The sequence below is a fragment of the Cibotium barometz genome, chromosome 56 (genome assembly GCF_041138505.1).
Source record: "Cibotium barometz isolate CiBa-2024 chromosome 56, ASM4113850v1, whole genome shotgun sequence".
NCBI lineage: Eukaryota > Viridiplantae > Streptophyta > Polypodiopsida > Cyatheales > Cibotiaceae > Cibotium > Cibotium barometz.
In genome coordinates, this window is record NC_141101.1 from 21,442,144 (window position 1) to 21,462,694 (window position 20,551).

Sequence of the window (20,551 nt, forward strand, 5' to 3'; positions counted from 1 at the left end):
CCGACTTATTCGTGAGGTGGTAAAATAAACTCTACTTGAAATTGAAGAACGTGCACACGGTTGGAAGAGCAGTATGAAGGCTATGTGTAGGATGGACGCAAATGATTGTTAGCTACGAGGAACATAACATTCAGTGGAAAGTACTTGATAGTAGGGAGTGTGACATCCACGGTGAAGATGCAGTGCTGTGACACGTTGGATCCTCGCAAAGTCAACTTAGAGCCGCGCCTTGGCATGGGGGAGCGGGGCTGATGGGTACATGTGCGGTGCTCCCCCTGTTTCAAAGCGAACTTTACGCGGGACACAACTCTTAGCGCATGGTGCTTGTTCACAAGGTACAACTCTTTGATCATCTCTGATGATCATCCACGCTGACGTGTACCGACTATTTGATGTGAGAGGACGTAGTGTGAACAGGGTTCCTATTGAAGGCACGGTAGTGTGAACAGGGGTTCCTATTGAAGGCTGGGCTGGGCCGTGTCAAAAAAGTCTTGCGTCGTGTGCACGAGACGTATGACGGACTGAGGGGCGGCTGCGGGGAACCAGTAAAAACCAAAGCAAGAAAATGATATGGGAGGGTTTGAAAGCTACACAGTAGGATAGTATTTCACAGAAATGAAAGAGAGAGAGAGGCATTGTCCGTAACAGGGAGGGAGAGAGAGAGAGAGAGAGAGAGGGGAGCTCGTCTGCCATAGCCTGCAGACGAGAAGCAGCAGAAGAAGAAGAAACCGAGCTCGTCTCTACAGAACCTTACCTGACCATTTTTGCTAGCAACAGGTAAGGTCACATTGCATACCCTAGTACTCTCCCTTTCTCTTTGTGGTCACGGGGCACTGATATTTACTGTCCTTCTGTAGTTTACAAAGTCTCCCTGCTGTGTGTAACCCTAAGGTCGAGGGCCGGAGGAGAGAGAGAGAGTGAGTGAGAGAGAGAGAGAGAGAGAGAGAGAGAGAGAGAGATTTTGCAAGCTGACATTTAAGGCGCCTAGTGAAGGCAGACATAGTGAAGAAGCTCTTGTCGCAGCTTATAACAGAAGACGTCGGGGAGGAGCTCCTGTGGCTCACATAGCAGAGAAGTTCCTGTTTACAGCACATAGAAGAGACACACCGCAGAGAAGCTCCAGAGAGAGTAAAAGTCCCCATCTTTGCAACCATGGCGGTACGTTTTAAAGCCTCTGAGCAAATTTTTACATGGAGCATGATGGTCTTTGTATGCATGAAATCTTCAAGCCATGGTACTGATCTGGCATTTTCACATGTTTTCTGTCATTATGCATATTGTGCTACTGCACAATGCTTCATGATTTCAATCCATTCATTGTGTAGATCAAGATGGTGTATATCCAGGTCTTCCTTAAATTTCCTTGGAGATGAAAGCTCTGATAAATAAGATCTAATGCATTTTCCATAATTATTTAGCACAGAACCCTCCCCCCCTTTTGCCGCCATGCACCCTCCACCATTACCATAACCAACACACACACCCCACTCATGCATACGCATTTACATAACAAATCTAAAACCATGCCCATGCTTACGTGCCTATATGTACAAATACATATACATATACATATGTATGCTCAATAATAGATTCCACAAGTCCATGCTTGATATAATCCCCATGAATGTCATTTTTTCTCTAAGAGGCTTTGTCTCTTGCTGTGAAAAGTACTTGAAACTCTACACATTACAGACTGGAAGGCTTACATTCAGCGTCCGAATTTCTATCTTTTTGTGCATCTGTGCAGCAGCAGCGCCCAGCTCATGTTCCAAAGTTTGGAAATTGGGATGCAAATGATCAAGTTCCTTTCACAGTGGTTTTTGATAATGCACGTGCTGGTAAAGGTGGCGGTAAGATGATCAATCCCAATGATCCAGGTGAAAACCCTGCTGCTTTTGGCTTGAAAAGTGACGACACTCCTCCTCAGTCTGAAGAGATTGATGCCCTGGTGCGGATGCCTCGAAAGAGTTCCCAGCAGCCTGCAGAGGAAACGGGCACCCAATTTCAAGATGGAAGGCAGGGCAGTAGAGAAGAATTTGGTCACAAACACCAACATCAGGAGCAGCAGGCAGGCCTTCCTACTCGCAGACAGAGCGGGGATGGCCAAGGCTATCCTAGGGCAGGTGCAGCGGATGGATCTAGGAGGGGATCTTCTAGTGGTGGTGCTAGAGAGAATGCTGGAGTTGAGGAGTCTCCCAATCACCAAATGTATCAAGGCCGGCTTGGTAATAGACCGGGATCTCCTTACTGGGAAAGGAAAAATCCTCCTGAAGGTGGGAACACTTTTGCTCCAGCTACTCCTGGGAAATCTCGTCTTCGTCCAGGATCTACGCGTGCAGATGAAACGGTGAGGTTTCTGAGTTTCTTGCAGTATTTGTGCATTTGTTTTGTCAACAATTGTTTGAATTTTTGACGCATCTTTTTTTGTCTAGAATGCATACCTGTCTGTGCGCTTATCATCATTTGATCTTTGGTGCATCTTTTTCTCTAGTATGCCATAGCTGTATGCTATTTTGAGAGGAAAGTATCATTCTAGAATTTGTAAACTACTGATTTGCTAAAAATTGCCATATCTTTGTTGGGTTTGTTCTGAGATGGCTGCATAGAATCTGAAGGACACGTATTTGTGTAAGTATGGTCGATCTCTTGTTTTTTGGGATAAGGCCACCTTGGAAAGGTGGTAATATGTTCACTTGGACGCCTCCAGAGTACAGTGGGGAGCTATCTAGTAGTCCTGCTGTAGTACTTTATATGCTGAGCCGTGTGCACAGGGTCTTCTCAGATTTTCTGTAAGGATATGGGCTGGCACATTAGAACTGCTCTTTGCTACTGAAGTATGGGCCTCTCTCTCATGGATTTTGGTCTCATAGACCTTGCGGTCTTTTGCAGACGTTAATCTCTCTCTCTCTCTCTCACGTATCCCCAGTAAGAATATGACCAGAACACCTGCAGAGATCCTGTAAACCGGAACGGGAATGAGTCGTGTGTGAAGCACCACTATCGAGAATCCACTCCCGAGTATCCGTTCCGGAGAGTCCTCCAATCTCCTCCCTGCCTGAAGAAAATGAAGCATCAGTGTCCATCACCTCCAGGTGCACAAAAGCCGGAGTCTTCATGATTGCTGCTGAGGAGTCTTCACCCCTCTCGGTCTTCCGCTTGGGACACTGTCTCCAATAGTGGCCTTTCTCGCCACAATCATTACAGGTCCTCTCTACCTTTAGTTTCTCGCGGTCAGCGTCGGACTTCTTCTCAGAAGACTTCTCCGATGAAGCCTTCCCTTTGCCCGAGTTACGGCCTTTCGACCGTTGGCCAGTAAAGGCCTCCGAACCTCCACCCTGAGGAGGGTTCATGAATCGTTCCTCCTGGTCAAGGACCATAGGCACAAGCTCCTCCCACGTGATGGTGCTGAGCCTGCCACTGGTAATCAAAGACGAGTAAAATGCTGAGTACGAAGAGGGCAAATGTGACAGCAACGTGATGGCCATGTCCTCTGACGATATCTCCTTCCGAGCCTGAAGAACTTCCTGCTGAAGAGCCTGCAGCTTGTTAATATGCTCCCGCATCGTCGATGACTTTGCAGGGCTCATAACTCGCATCTGTACTTCCAAGGAAATCCTCTTCATGGGCGATACCCTGTTGGTAAAGTGAGGCCAAATGCTGCCATATACCTCTGGCCAGCGTCATATGCTTTACATGATTGATTACCTGCGGTGTGCAGTTGAGAAAGATAAACGAATGGACCTTGGCGTTGACACGATCCCACATCTGTGTCTGAGCCTCCCGGTCCTTTCGGGTCGACGGTAACTCCCCTTCCTCTACTTCCGGCCGTGGAACACCAACAATGACGAAATCGGCGAGGTCGTAAGACTCCAGAACAGATTCCATCATAACCTTCCATATGCCGTAGTTGCTCCCGTCCAACTGATGGTCCACCGGGAACGTGGGGAGTGTCGGGATTTTCACATGTCTCTCGGCCATCTCAAACAGATCTGCCATAGCGGGGATGTACTCTGAAAAGGGTGTGTAATATGCGGAAGCTTCGGAGAAGGATCGGTACTTCAAAACTCAGAAATCAGCACTCTTTTCGCGACGAAATTAACGCACAAACTGAAAGACGATGTGCAGAAAATAGAGAGAGAAGGGGAAGATGGAGAGGACACAGTATTGGGTCCCAATTACCCTCTGTAGGGCCCCCACCACGGATGGTGTATTTGCTTTATTAGAATGATGTAAATCTGAAAACAAATACAGAAACTTGACCTTTTCTTGGCTGGAAAACCTGCCCTTGACCTTCAGTCCTTCACCCCTTTGCGTTAGCAACCTCCTGGCTGTCCTGGCCCTTGTTTGCTTGATGCACTTGGTGAATTATGAGATGACTTCAATGATTCTAGGCTGGAGTATTTATACTCCCTTTTGCATCCAGTCGGCCAGCTTCATGAAGCTCCACGACTAGGTCTTATGTAATAAAATGCTTTCACACTATAATAAATGCTGGCCACTCTACGCCTGCCTGCTGGACAGTTTCCAGGCTGCTGGGCACTATGCGCAGAGGTGTGGGACTGCCCCCCACACCTGGCCGACTTGCTGGGTAGGGTTGTTAACCCTGTCGGCTGCCTGTCCAGCAGCATTAAAGCTGGCCGACAGCCCTTCCAGCCCATGCCATGGCTGGTGGGCACAGCCTGGGTCCTCCTGGCCCCTTGGGGGTGGTTCTACACCTCCCCCATGCCCACACTAAGAGTGCAAGTGCAAATCTTCGCACTGGGGTAGCCCTATGGGCTGGCCCCATCTCTACATGCATACCTACATGCCTACAGAGGTCTGGCATCCAGTTGCAAACCAGATACACCGAACATCTGACATCATTCCAGAGGGAGACTCACAGCGCGGACTGGTACTGCTTCATGTGCAGGACAGTGCACACCTGACCTTAGACGACTGAGATGGATCCCTGGCTGACTCGTCCCGGACTGGGCTCACATGGGACCAGTTCACCATCCCAGGTCCTGCACCTTCTGTACAGAAATGTCTACGTGGCATCCAAGTGCGGGATGCACGTGACATCCCCTTCTGCTTAACTTGACGGAAGCTGCATAGCCTCCAAATAATCCGTCAATAATGCCGGATAGTCTTCGAAAAATTCTTTGTCGAGCCATACCGCTTTATGAGTTCCTCGGTCCTGAAACTTCGTGAGAAACTGTCGTAGTCTTCGGCCTGAGCCATGCTTGAAACGGTGCAGAAGGATCTGTTCTGGAACCATTACTTCTGCTTCATCAATAATGTCTGGTTCCGCTTCGTCTTTGACCTCTGAAGGGGGTGGACCTGCATATGGCTTTAACCAACTGACATGAAATACATCGTGCATAGTCCAACTCGGAGGTAGCTTTAACTGCATAGACACCTCATTAATCTTTTTCCGGATGGGATGATGGGGAGAAACCTGTAATTAGGGTTTAGAGTTCATTCATGGGAGACATACACAGAGAAGCAAGGGAGAGAGAGAGAGAGAGAGTTGTGGGGATAAGTCAACTCATGAAAAGCATGAGTGTGTGACTCCCCTATCACACATGTATATTGCACTAGTACACATAGTGCACTTAGTACATTAAAAGTACTAAGTGTACTATGTACTATAACTTATGGGCTTGTACACACTATAAGGGTGGGCATAACGCCTTTACCCCAACAACCTCCCACTTAAAGGCAAAGTGCCCTTAAGTAAAGGAAAAGAAAAAATCAGCATGTACATGATAATATACAAGGCTATATCAAGGCTGAAAATGGCCTCATCCAATGCCCATCAAGTGTCTGCAATGAGCAAACCGCTCCGGAGGCAAACTCTTCGTCAACAGATCAGCCGGGTTGTCATCCGTGTGAATCTTAACAAGCTGAATTTGCTTGTTCTCTATCACCTCTCTGATGAAGTGATACTTCACATCCACATGCTTCGTCTTTGCATGAAAAACAGGGTTCTTTGCCAACTGAATGGCACTCTGACTGTCACAATGCAACAATGGAATATCCCCTGTATAACCCAAATCAACCACTAACCGAGATAGCCATAATGCCTCCTTGCAAGCCTCTGTGGCTGCAATATACTCGGCCTCTGTAGTAGATAAGGCAGTGCACTTCTGCATCCTGGATATCCATGACACAGCACCTCCTGTGAATGTAAATACATAACCGGTAGTAGACTTCCGGTTATCTGGATGACCGGCATAATCCGAATCCGTGTAACCATGCACTAATGCATCCTGTTTGCCAAAGCAAATGCACAAATCCTGTGTGCCCTTCAGGTATCTCATGACACCTTTCACTGCTTCCCAATGCTTCTTGCCAGGGTTGGCCATGTATCTAGAAACCACTCCCACTGCAAATGCAATGTCCGGCCTAGTAGCAACCATGGCATACATGAGACTGCCACAAGCTGAAGCATACGGAATCTTGGCCATATCAGCCCTGTCACTATCCGACTGTGGGCTGTCCATAGCACTGAGTTTCACATATGGAGGCAAAGGAGTACTAGCTTTCTTCCCCCCGTCCATATTGAACCTCTGCAAGACTTTGCCAATGTATTCCTTCTGAGACAAATACAACACATGCTGATTTCTGTCCCGAAGTATCCGCATACCCAAGATGTGATTAGCATCACCCAAATCCTTCATATCAAAGGTTTCATGCAGCCTCTTCTTCAAAGCATCCATCTCTTTACGAGATTTCCCGGCAATCAACATATCATCAACATACAAAATGAGAATCAATAGACTGCCATCCAAAGCTTTCTTGGTGTACAAGCAGTGATCTATGTCACTTCTCCTGAATTTCTGTGATTTCATGAATGTATCAAATTTATGATACCATTCTCGTGGTGCCTGTTTTAGCCCATAAAGACTCTTTTTCAGCTTGCATACAAGCTTCTCCTTTCCACTCACTGCATAACCCTCTGGCTGCTGCATATATATCTCCTCATGGAGATCACCGTGAAGAAAAGCAGTCTTCACATCCATCTGAATCAAGTCCAGATCATCATGCGCAACCAAAGCCAACACAGCTCTAAGTGTGGTCATTTTGACCACTGGAGAGAAGATCTCATCAAAGTCCACACCATATTCCTGCTTGAAGCCCTTAGCCACTAATCTGGCTTTGTATCTTGGCTTTGCATCTGGTGCAACTTTGAGCCTGTATACCCACTTGCATGGCAAAACCTTCTTGCCTGCAGGCAAAGGCACCAACTTCCAAGTTCCATTTTTATGCAGAGAATCCATCTCTGACTTCATGGCACGCTCCCATAGAGCCTTGTCTGCCCTCTGTAAAGCCTCTTTGTAACATGAGGGCTCCCCACAGTCAGTTAGCATCAAGTAGTCAACCCCTGGAACAAACCTGTTAGGGGCTCTGGAGGGTCTAGTGGACCTCCGTACCCAATGACCATCATTTGCAGGTTGCTGTCCAGCCTGCATATCACCCATTGGTGGCTCCTGTTCCATGCCATAAGGCTGAAAAATCATGCCCGGTATATCCTCCAACTGTGGTATATCCATAGGGATATCTTCTGCCATATCTGGCTGTCCATTTGGACCATTTTCAGCACCATTTAAGGGCTGGTTTTCCTGCTGTAATGGCTGATTTACAGCCCTTTGTTGTTGTCCATGATGTCCATCGTCATCAAAGATGACTCTGCCAGGCTCCTGTTGCCTTGCAGGCTCCTTATACATGCATGTTTCATCAAAAATGACATCATTGCTGCATATGATCTTTCTATTCATGGGATCCCAAAGTCTATACCCCATTTCACCTCTGTCACCATATCCTAGGAATATGCATTTGTGAGACTTAGGATCAAGTTTGGTGCGCATTTCCCTGCGTATGTGCACGTACGCAACGCAACCAAACACTCTTAAGTGCTTGTATGACGGAGGCTTCCCTGTCCATACTTCTTCTGGCACTTTCCCACCAAGCCTCGTGTTAGGTGACCTGTTTATAAGGTGTACGGCTGTCATAACAGCTTCAGCCCAAAAACCATGAGGTAATGCAGCATGTGACAACATAGAACGGACCTTCTCCTGAATGGTCCTGTTCATCCTCTCTGCTGTCCCGTTTTGTGGAGGATCATAAGGAGTAGAGAGCTCCCTCTTGATGCCTTTAGCATCACAAAAGTCCTGAAACTGTTTGGACATATACTCTCCACCGTTGTCGGAACGCAAAGCCTTCAGTGTTTTGCCAGTTTGATTCTCAACAAGAGCAACAAACTTCTCAAACACTGAGAATGTATCGCTCTTCAAACGAAGAGGATAGACCCACACCTTGCGTGTGGCATCATCTATAAAAGACACAAAGTATTTTGCCCCTCCCAAAGAAAGCTGAGGCATCTCACATACATCTGTATGCACAAGCTCTAACTGAGCATCTTTCTGTCCAAGAGCTTTCTTGTGGGGGCACTGTAGTTGCCTACCATATATACAATGCTCACAAAACTGAAAACTTGAAAACTTTAGAGAAGGCAAGTAACCCAAACGAGACAATTGCTCCATTCCCTTGACACTCATGTGTCCCAACCGGCTATGCCACATAGAAATTTCCGGCAGCTCGGTTGCATTTACATTAGCATGGTGACAAACACCTGCATGCATGAAATAAAGAGTGTCCACCTTAGAGCCTCTGGCAACAACCAGTGAGCCCTTACTAATCTTCCACTTTCCACTACCAAATGTGGTAACATAATCAGCATCATCAAGCTGTCCAGTAGAAAGCAGATTCTTCTTGATCTCAGGCACATGCCTGACATCATGGAGCATAAGCTGTGAGCCATCTGAAAATACAAGCCTTACATCACCTCTGCCAAGTATCTTGCATGCATGGTTATCACCCAAATAAACCACTCCTTCATTGCCAGCAGTGTACCTGACAAACAAGTCTCTGCAACCTGTGACATGAAAGGAGGCACCTGAATCAATGATCCATGAGTGCATACCATGACCACCTGTAAGAAGTGAATGGGCATCAAGTGAAGACGTAAAGAGGACCTCATCCTCACTGCCACCTGCATGTGACACATTGATTTCTTCGATCTTGACTCCACTTTTGCCCTTCGGCTTTACATCTTTGGCTTCATCCTTCTCTTTGTCTTTGCCTTTTCCTTTTTCTTTTTGATCATTTTTCCATTTGTAGCATTGTTTTTTGATGTGTCCCTTCTTGCCACAATAATGGCATTCCAAATCCTTTTTCGAGCGAGATTTGCTCCTTCCCCTTTCTTGGCTTTTCCCCCTTTGCTGGGATCTCCCACGTGCATTCATTGCATTGGACTTTCCCACAGAGTTGTTTTTCCTGTTCATCTCTTCTTGAAGAAGAGCACCCTCAACATCTGCATATGACAGCATAGCATGCGAATTACTAGTGGCTGTCCTGAATGTGTCCCAACTCTCTGGCAAAGTGCATAACAAAAAAGTGGCTTTGAACTCATCGTCCATTGCCAACTTTTGATTAATGACCTGGCTGACAATACCATTAAACTCATTGAGATGGGCTGTCATAGAAGCCCCTTCCTTCATCTGAAGGCCTATGAGTTTCTTCAACCAATACACTTTGCTTGAGGCACTTTGTTGGGCATACAAGTCCTGCAATCTCTGCCACATTCCCCAAGCTGTCTTCTCTTCACGAATGCTGAAAAGTAATGAGTCTGACACAGACAACATGATAGTAGATCTTGCCAGCTCATCCATATCTTCCCACTCTTCAGCTGTAAGAGAAGCGGGCATCACACCCCTTTCTTTGATAGGCTTGTGCTGCTTTTTCTGGAGCAACACATTGTAGCACTGGGTTTGCCAAATATCATAGTTATGCGAGCCTTCAAGCTTCTTGATGTGAAGCAATGAAGAGCTCTGACCTGTGGTTGCCATAGCAAAATGCAACCTGTAATGCCTGACTCCCTGCAAATGTGCAAACACTGCACCAAAAGATGTGCAAACACTGCACCCAAAGCACACAAAGTGCTCACAAATGTTCTCCCAAGCTTTATCTCCCACTGCGGAAGCAAGAATGCAACTTTTCTCCCACTTTTTGTGATGAAAACACCAAAATCTGGTTGCTGCAGATTTTGGACAGCACCTTAAATGTGCTCTTTTGCCCTTCCAAAGTACTGTACAGCAGTACTAAGCGCTCACCAATGATGTACCAAACCTGTACCGGCAATTTCAGCAGCTGAATTTGAACCTTTTGATCACTCAAAACAATGTACAGCCATGCCAAACCATGCACAAAGCTGTGCCAAATCTGTACCAGCAGGTACAGTAGCAATAAATGCTCTCCTGGCTGTCCAAATGAGTGAAAATCAGATTTTTACAGTCACGAACACTGCATAAAACAGTCCCGAACAGAAATTGGGCAAAAGCCCCTTGACTGCAAGCTGATTTTTGAGGATTCAAGGCATAAATGTCTTGCCTGCTGCTTTGCCAAGCTCAACAAGCATACAAACTTGAAAAGCCCCTTGATTTGAGATCAATTTCTGATCATGCATGGTACATTGACGCACATAAAGGCATCCAGAGTGTTTGCGATGCTTCCCCCTGGCCACATATACATCAAATACATGAAAGCCCCTTGATTTACAGGCACATTGAGTGCTTGTAAGGCATCAGCACATTATCCACAGCATCAAATGCGATTGCCTGCATGCAAATCAACTCAATCGGCACAAAAGCCCCTTGATTTGCACTGCAATTTGCTGCGATTTTGCCCAAATGTGCGATTTTTCACATCATACAGCATGTATGAGTGCTTAATTGCACAATTACATCAAAAGCCCCAAATTTCGACATCCAATTTCCTGCAAATTGATCCTGATTTGACCAATTTCCTGCAAATTGATCCTGATTGTGACCAATGTCACCCAATTTTGCCAATTTTGCTCAAAATTGAGCAATTGGGCACCTGTACCTGCTCAATTGTTTGATTTGACAAGGAAAATCCAAAATTGAAGCAAAATACCTTTGATTTAATCCAATTTGCAGGCTGAATTTTTGTTGCAGGAATCTGCTTCTGTTTTGTGCAGGTGAGAAGGGGGGCACTTTTGCTGCAGATTTGATGGCTGCTCCAATCAAGATCATGCGTTTGTGCAGGTACGGCTAATGTTGGGCGCTGGCTGCTGCTGAGGTTGCTGCTGCGCTGAAAATGTTACTCTGGTTGGGCAGCGTGGAAGTACTGCTGGGCAGTAGCGATTCGACGCCAGCTGCTGGGCAGCGTGGCTGCACACCTGGCTGACCTCCACGACCAGCTCTCCACGCCTGCAGTCGACGGGTTGTCAAGAGCGCTTCGCTTCCTTTGCCAGGTTCGCTCATTGACAGTGCCTCCGACCGGTAGCTCTACGCCGTCACGTCACCTTCGCCCAACGCTTCTCGCCTTCGCTCAACGCTTGGCGCCAATGATTACGAATTGCTTGTGTTCGCTGCTGGCCTCCTCGCTCTGCTGCCTTCGCCTAGTAGTGCCTGTGCTCGTGGCTGCTGGGCAGCCCGCCTGGCTGCTGGGCAGTCCTCGCTTGGCTGCTGGGCAGCTGGGGCAGCCCACGCTGATGGCTGGGCAGCAGTTGAGCCAGCCCACGCTTACTGGCTGGGCAGAGATCAAGAAAAATACAGGCAGTTCTGTCAGAGATTCAGCAGGCGACCAGCTCCAAGAAAGATTCAGAAGGCGACCTTGCTCTGATACCAGTTGATGGGGAGAAACCTGTAATTAGGGTTTAGAGTTCATTCATGGGAGACATACACAGAGAAGCAAGGGAGAGAGAGAGAGAGAGAGTTGTGGGGATAAGTCAACTCATGAAAAGCATGAGTGTGTGACTCCCCTATCACACATGTATATTGCACTAGTACACATAGTGCACTTAGTACATTAAAAGTACTAAGTGTACTATGTACTATAACTTATGGGCTTGTACACACTATAAGGGTGGGCATAACGCCTTTACCCCAACATGGGAAATGGTCCGAAGCTCCTGAAAGACAACTTTGGGCATCGCTTGCCCACCTGCTTCAATCTTTGCTTCATAATCCGAAGATACACCCAATCCCCTTCCGAAAACTTCATGTCCCTTCGGTCTTTATTGGCGTGTCGAGTGTAGGCCTCTTGCGCTTTAGCCAATCTGTCTTTAACGGACTCTAGGATCTCCTGGTAAGACTCTGTCACTCTGTTCGCCTCCGGTACTGAAGACGAAGTCCTGGTTAACAACGACTGGAAAGGCCTTCCAAACGCTGCCTCATATGGAGTCCTGCCAATAGCTGAAGAAAAAGAGTCATTCAAAACAGCTTGAACTAAAGGCAAAAATGATTCCCACTTACCTTGTTGATCGTGGACATAACACTTCAGCACATCAAAGGCCAACTGGTTGTATATCTCTGTCTGGCCATCTGTCTGTGGATGGAATGCATTGGAAAAATTCAACTTAGTACCAAAATTATCAAACAATGCCCTCCAAAAATGACTGGTAAACTTGGCATCTCGGTCTGACACTATGGTTCTAGGAATCCCGCCAATCGGGTACCAATGCCGAATGAATAGCTGGGCAACATCCTCGGCGGTCACATTGGCCCTGCAAGGAATAAGCATAACAAATTTGTTGAACCTATCAACAATAGTTAAACACTGTGTATTACGCTTACTCGGATTGGGAGGCAGATTTGTGACAAAGTCCATCGAAATTTACCTGGAAAGGACCCTCAGGAATTGGCAAAGGCTGTAACAACCCTATCTTCTTTCCATGAGGAGCTTTCACCTTTTGACAAATGTCACAGCGTTGTACATATGTAAACACATCACGCCTCATCTTTGGCCAATAGTATTGCCGTTCTAATTTCTCCAGAGTCGAATTCATGCCCCTATGACCACCTGTAATGGCGTCATGGGCATCATGGAGAAGAGCTGCCCGGAATGATTTCATGACACATAGTCGGCCTTTGTAGAAAAGCCAACCATCGCGTATCAGAAAATGGCATGGTCCTGTGGCATCCAATGCCTGTTCCCACTGTGTACCGAATTCCTCGGAATTCGAGTACGTGTGCTTCATGTCTTCTAGTCCTGTACCAACAAGGTCAAGTCTAGTGGTCTGAATCGCAGATACTTGTCCCTTCCTGCTCAAAGCATCGGCCAGTGGATTGGCCTTTCCTGGAAGGTACTCAATCATACCACCGAACTGTTGGAATATCTGACTCCAGCGGTGTTGTCGATCACTCCACTGTGCACTTGGCATCGTCTGAATCCAGCGCAATGCCTGATGGTCAGTGCGAACCTCGAAGTCACGGCCATACAGGAAATGTTTCCAATGTTTCAAGGCCTGTATAACTGCTAGGAGTTCACGATCGTAGACTGAGTAGTTCTTTTCGGCGGGCAGTAACTTACGAGACATGTAAGCTACTGGATGACCATTCTGTTGCAATACACCTCCAATTGCGATGTTACTCGCATCGGTGATCACTTGAAATGGTTCGTCCCACGAGGCAAGGGCTAAACAAGGCGCTTCTGACAAAGCCACCTTGAGGTTCTGGAATGCCTCCAACGCTCGTGGAGTCATTTGAATCTTTTGCCTTCTTGTTTTCACTCCCTTTAGCAGATCGGTGAGGTCTGCCGAGAGATCAGAAAACTTGTCAATGTGAGTGGAATATGCCTGGCATATACCCACAAATGATCTAATGTCATAAGCGGTCTGAGGTACTTCCCAGTTAACAATCTCGGCCACTTTAGCCGGATCAAGTCGAATGCCTTCAGCACTAATTATATATCCCAAGTAATGTACCTGGAATAGATAAAATTCTGACTTCTTTTCATTGACATAGAGCTCGTTGCTTTCCAGCAACTTAAGAACTTTCTCCACATCAATGTCATGCTGCTCAACTGTAGCTGAAAATATGAGTATGTCGTCCAGAAATATGAACACACACTCTCCAATCAACTCCCGGAAAATACGCATCATCATGCGGTTAAATGTAGCTGGGGCGTTCGTCAGTCCAAATGGCATAACCACAAATTCCTAGTGGGCCCGTTCTGTACGGAAGGCTGTCTTGGGGATGTCCCCCTCTACAATCCGTACTTGGTGGTACCCACTCTTTAAATCCAGTTTGGAGAACACCTTAGCTCCATTCAGCCTCTCGAGGATATAGTCAATTCGAGGCATCGGGAATCTGCTCTTGATAGTCAGCTTGTTGAGTGCACGATAATCGACACACAACCGAGAAGATCCATCTTTCTTCTTGACAAACAAGATCGGTGCTGCAAATGGCGACACGCTGGGGCGGATGAAGCCAGCTTGCAACAAATCTTGGAGTTGGCGGTCCAACTCCGATTCCATTGCCTTAGAAAGGCGATACGGAAACTTGCTCGGGGGTTCCGAGCCTGGGAGGAGGTCAATCTTGTGATCCTCCGGTCTGGACGGGGGAAGCTGGGGAGAGAGACTGTCCCGAAGAAAAATCTTCTGGAACTTTTCATGGAGAACCGAGTACTTCTCGGAAGCACTGGCCACCGTCTGGGTTGTCTGGATGTAAATCATCGCACACTGTGCGCCTTTCCTGACTGCTCGCTTAGCCTGCAAGTGGGTTATGAGCGGAAAGTTTGGAATACCTGGCTCACACTTAATGGTCACTGGGGTGTTTGACACATTCCGATCGATCTGGAACGTCTGCTTGTCCCACTTGACATCTGGAAGAAACTTGTGAAACCACTGGATACCCAAAATTATGTCTGCTCCTGCAAGAGGGGCAACCATAAAGTCACGCACAAACTCTATGCCCTGAATCACTAACTTAGCACCTAGAGCTTCATACTTGACGCTCGTTGTCATACCTGTGCTAAAACCCTCAACTTGTTTGTCCACCGGAGTCAGCTCGAAATGGGCACGCCTAGCGGCCTCTTCCGTGATCACATCCTCCGTGCTGCCGCTGTCAAACAAGACGACGACTCTCTGGCCACCTATGTAGCCAAAGGACTTGAGCAATTCGTTGCGCTCATACTCTTGGTCATGGGCGCCCTTCTGCTTATCTTCGAGCTCCCGGCTAATAATTGCTCCAACTGAAGCACCGGGGGTTGAAGAACTAGGGGTAGCCACTGGGGTCTGTGTGGGAGCTGTGCTCACCACGGAAGCTGTGGAGGCGGCAGCGGCCTTTGGAGGCTTCTTCGGACAATCCTGAGAAGTATGTCCTTTTGTGTGACAAAAGAAACATCTGCCCGCCTTCCTGTACTGAGCAAGCTCCTCAGCACTCAACTTGCCACCTGTCTTGCCTGCCTCCGCTTTCTGGTCTGGAGTAAGCTTAACGACATATTGTTCGAGTTCTTGGAGCCAGAGGCTCTCGGGCTCTGTCCTGGGGAAGACCCCGTCTGGTTCTGGCTTTTGCCCCCCGAGGCGTTAGCCTTGGGAGAAGCCGGCTGGGAAGTCTTGGGCTTGCCACCATTGTGTTTCATTTCTGCACTCTGCGCAAGCGAGAGTGCGTCCTCAAAGGTGGCTGGCCTAAACATACGCACCTCCCATTGGATTTGCGTGTCCAGGCCATACAAAAACTGCCCTTTCTTGTCCGAATCAGATAAGCCTAATTGCAGACACAAGGTCAAAATTTTATTGGCAAACTGAAGGACTGGCTGCGCGTTCTGACGCGCTCCCCTGAACTCGTCTTCGAGTCGCTCAAGGTAGTGGGGCGGTAGAAACCGCTGCTTAAGGTCGCGGACGAACTCGTCCCACACATAAGCTGCCATACCTGCTCTGGTGTGGGCATGAGCCCACTGAGTCCACCAAGGAATGGCCTCACCTTCCAAGTACCAACTAGCTAAGATCACTTTGTCAATATCTGTTTTCCTAACTGCGGCAAAGTAAGCTTCAAATTGATGTAACCATGAATAAAGAGTAGTGGGATCGAGTTTACCATTATACTTACTGAAATTCATTTTCTCGAGAAAATGATTCGAGGGCGCCGCCGGTGTCAATCTGGCGTCCAAAGCTCTGAGGTAACGCTCGTGTTCCACTCGTCGCATGGCGTCGTCTTCTCGTTGTCGAATCTCCAATGCACGCATCTGCATCTCAAGCAAGGAGCTTGGCTGCGGCTGTGACCCCGCGAGAGGGTCCCTGTGACGAGGATCTGGTATCTGGGATACGGAAGGAGAGGGAGGAGGAGATGGAAAACGCGACGTTGGAGAGCGAGAACGCTCCTCCAGAGCCAAAATCCGCGCCTTCTGCTCATCCAACTTGGTTGTCTGGTCTGCGATTGCTCGCATCATCTGCTGGAACATGTCTGTGACACTCAAGCCGGGTGCCCTAGCTGGGCTGCCTGGTGCACTCTGGTCCCATGGTTCTGGTTCTCTCTCGTCGCCGAAACTCGCCATAGCGGGAAAATGCAATTCCTTTCCGGAACGCAATCTGACCATCCACTATCTGTGTGGGAGACTTCCGGAGGCTAAAAACCAACCATCCTTCGAGGGACAGGAGGCACTCCGAAAGGGGTAGTCCACCGGCGTCTAAAAACCAACCACACGAGCGAAAAAATTTTCTGGTTTTCTTTGCTGAATCTTTGTCCTTGAAGTGAGCTCTGATACCACTGTAATATGCGGAAGCTTCGGAGAAGGATCGGTACTTCAAAACTCAGAAATCAGCACTCTTTTCGCGACGAAATTAACGCACAAACTGAAAGACGATGTGCAGAAAATAGAGAGAGAAGGGGAAGATGGAGAGGACACAGTATTGGGTCCCAATTACCCTCTGTAGGGCCCCCACCACGGATGGTGTATTTGCTTTATTAGAATGATGTAAATCTGAAAACAAATACAGAAACTTGACCTTTTCTTGGCTGGAAAACCTGCCCTTGACCTTCAGTCCTTCACCCCTTTGCGTTAGCAACCTCTTGGCTGTCCTGGCCCTTGTTTGCTTGATGCACTTGGTGAATTATGAGATGACTTCAATGATTCTAGGCTGGAGTATTTATACTCCCTTTTGCATCCAGTCGGCCAGCTTCATGAAGCTCCACGACTAGGTCTTATGTAATAAAATGCTTTCACACTATAATAAATGCTGGCCACTCTACGCCTGCCTGCTGGACAGTTTCCAGGCTGCTGGGCACTATGCGCAGAGGTGTGGGACTGCCCCCCACACCTGGCCGACTTGCTGGGTAGGGTTGTTAACCCTGTCGGCTGCCTGTCCAGCAGCATTAAAGCTGGCCGACAGCCCTTCCAGCCCATGCCATGGCTGGTGGGCACAGCCTGGCCCCTCCTGGCCCCTTGGGGGTGGTTCTACACCTCCCCCATGCCCACACTAAGAGTGCAAGTGCAAATCTTCGCACTGGGGTAGCCCTATGGGCTGGCCCCATCTCTACATGCATACCTACATGCCTACAGAGGTCTGGCACCCAGTTGCAAACCAGATACACCGAACATCTGACATCATTCCAGAGGGAGACTCATAGCGCGGACTGGCACTGCTTCATGTGCAGAACAGTGCACACCTGACCTTAGACGACTGAGATGGATCCCTGGCTGACTCGTCCCGGACTGGGCTCACATGGGACCAGTTCACCATCCCAGGTCCTGCACCTTCTGTACAGAAATGTCTACGTGGCATCCAAGTGCGGGATGCACGTGACAGGGTGGGTAGGGGATGTACTCTGAAAAGGGTGGGTGGGTGGGAACAAAGAAGAACTAATACCTGCAAGTGGCTGTCCAGCAAATCAGCCCGCCTTCCTCTTGCTTCTCCTCTTCCCGAACAGTCCAAAACAGTCCACCAATCAGCCACAAAACAGTCCCCCTCTCGCTCACACAAATCCCAAGACCTATCTAGAGCCTAGGGCTCTGATACCATGTCAGAATATGCAGCGGAGATGATGACCAAATCTGGGAACACAAGAGCAAAAACGCAGGCAGAAAAACAGCACAAGAGAGAGAGAGATGTAGGCGTGTAACTCTGCTCTATATACACAAGAAGATCCCGAGAAATGATACAAATAAGGTATGGGGGCTGGGGTCCTATATATACATCCCATAGAGGGCAGTCGGCCAGTAGAAAGAATGCCCACGACTGATGAAAAGGTCCCACGACTGCATAAATGCAGTCGGCCAGCAAACAGGTGCCCACGACTGATGAAATCCAGTCGGCCAGCAGCCCAGTAGCCCACAACTGATCAACATGGAGTCGGCCAGCACTGGGTTGCTCCTGGCATCACCTGGCAACCCTCCCAAACCTCAGAAAAATGGGAAAAAATAGGGGAAAAATACGGGGAGTGTGGAAAAATGATAAAACACCTCATAAGGGCGGGCACACCCACAACAAAGGCCCTGGTGTATCAAAATAGACAGGAGATGACTTCTAACACATAATACATACAATCAGTAGTTTAGGGCTATGGTACCTTGCTTTTGCACGTAGGTGGTTCCAGTGGGATACATGGACACTAAGGAGTTGGGCATCAATGTTAGTTTAGCTTGAAAGCTTAGGGCTAGCCTAGAAAACCTGCAATTCGTTTTTCATTTCATTACCCGTGTGCATTGGCTGCTTGGATAGGGTAGAGCCCCTAGCTTCCAGGAGTGCACAAGTCGGGGATGGGAAAAGTCTCTTCGGGGCTACTCGTCATGGATTCACAACTCATTGATTTACTTCTCAGCATGAAGGTGTCCATGGACAGGCAGCAGCTTGCATGGATGAACATCCAGCTCTTTTGGCAGAGGTGTCCTCCTGTCTGGATAAGGTGGATTGTGTACCTCGAGCACCTAGTGTTCCAGATTTGGTGTCTACCATGGCTCATGCTTCGGAGCAAGGGCTGGATGATCCCAAGGACGAGGTGGTGTGCCTCCTCGGGGTGGGTTTTCACACCTTTGGATGCGTGAAAGGATGGTTGGATGATCTCGAGGACGAGGTGGTGCGCCTCTTCGGATTCGGGTTTTCACCCCTTGCATGAGACGAGCTTCACTCCCGGTCCGGTAATCATCATTTTGAGCTTGCTAGTAGTCGGTAGGAGAGACGTCGTTCATGTCACCGATGGTCTCCTTCCTGGAGTCCATTGCCACCGATAGTTCTCAGTCGCCTTCACTGGCTCGATGTCAGGATACTTCCGGTTTGCCAAGTTCTTCCTCCATGCCTCGTGAGGAACGAGCTCAGTTGTTGAAGCTTCCGAAGCCTCCCAAGTTGAACAGGAAGATGAACGGAGAAGTCATCACCTAATCACCTAATCGACCTGTGAGATCAACCAACAGGTGGGTTCAGGTCTCCATACGGCATTGATAGGTGCCGCCCTCTTGTCCTGAGCTCTTGTTGGGTGTTTTTTCCATGATTCTATCACTTCATGGACGCATGCTAATACTTTTGGTCTAATCGACCCTTTGGTCTTTTGTAGATATTAATAGAACTCTCTCTCTCCAACGAAGGCAGGCCAGTTATGGATGAATTCTTCTTTTGATTTTTGACGAAGTACATCTGCATTTTGAATTAGACTGTTCTGTCATGAATGCCGCTTATCAGCTTATTGAACTTGTCATCGATCATGAACAGCCAGACAGGAGCGCAGCGCTCCCAAAATTTGGTGCTTGGGATGAGAAAGACCCTTCTACGGGTGAAGGTTTCACGATAATCTTTAATAATGCACGCAATGAAAAGAAAACAGGCGGACCTGTCCGGATACCAGCCGTACAAGCTGAATCTCCTGCAAAAATGAAATACAGTGATACTTCTAAACAGTCCCAAAACTCACAGCAAAGGAAGTCTTCAGTAAGTATATGCATCTATTGGTAACCCTTTGGAATAGTCTATCATAATGCAGTGTGGAATGATTGGCTTCCTTGTTTGTTGGTGGGTGTGGTCAGATTTGGGCATGCTGCTTTGGGTCATCTGCTGGGGAGTAATGGTGTAGATGCTGTTCTCTGATTGGTGATGGACTGTGTATATTCTGGATGAGATGCAGCTCGAGTACGATAGCAGTCACATATTACATGTAGTCTATCTGGAATTTTTCTTGAATAGCATTTTCAGCTGCTTTTCATGTGTGTGTGGTAAGGGCTGGTTGTTGAGGGGAGACCGGTGTTGCAGGAATTTTTGAAGGCAGATATTTGGCTTATTATGGCTATTTTAGCATTGTATTTCATCTATAGGCTTTTTTGTTATGATTATTCTATGCTTCAATTGAAGTACACACCGAAATGCTCTTACGTTGCGTATTCACACGTTCAGAAGATTGTGCACTATAAAGTACGTGATTTATATGTTGGTAGGCCTTTTTCACTTGCAAGTCTTTATTATGTATAGAGGAGTTTCAATACCAAGTGGGACAGATACCCTATACGTTGGCCCTTACGTTATACTTCTATGTTCAAATGAAGTACACCTAAATGCACTTATACTGCTGATTCAATTGTTTAAAGGATCGTGCACATAAAATATTTGATTTATATGTTGGTAGGCCTGTGGCTTTGCCAATATCACATGCATGCCTTTTATATATGTATACTACAAATTTGTGATTGAATGGATTGTTTCAAACTTACATCTATCTTTTGGCCTGCCTCCCATCTTTTCTCTGGGTATTGCGGATGGATAAATTCAACAAATCTGGTGTGT

General features: G+C 47.6%; 1 protein-coding gene across 4 annotated transcripts; it reads left to right on the plus strand.

Annotated features, from left to right (window-relative positions):
* Positions 1 to 509: 509 nt before the first annotated feature.
* On the plus strand, positions 510 to 20,122 carry LOC147607022 (RPM1-interacting protein 4-like). Of its 4 annotated transcripts, none has more exons than XM_086791533.1 (5): positions 510 to 777; positions 994 to 1,158; positions 1,748 to 2,347; positions 19,490 to 19,705; positions 19,801 to 20,122. In XM_086791533.1, the coding sequence occupies exons 2-5, from the start codon at positions 1,153 to 1,155 to the stop codon at positions 19,837 to 19,839; spliced, it is 861 nt and encodes a 286-aa protein (XP_086647659.1). In that variant the 5' UTR covers positions 510 to 777; positions 994 to 1,152; the 3' UTR covers positions 19,840 to 20,122. The 4 variants fall into 4 exon arrangements, with proteins under 4 accessions (XP_086647659.1, XP_086647660.1, XP_086647661.1 ...); XM_086791534.1 differs by having other exon boundaries at positions 998 to 1,158; XM_086791535.1 differs by having other exon boundaries at positions 1,024 to 1,158.
* Positions 20,123 to 20,551: the final 429 nt, after the last annotated feature.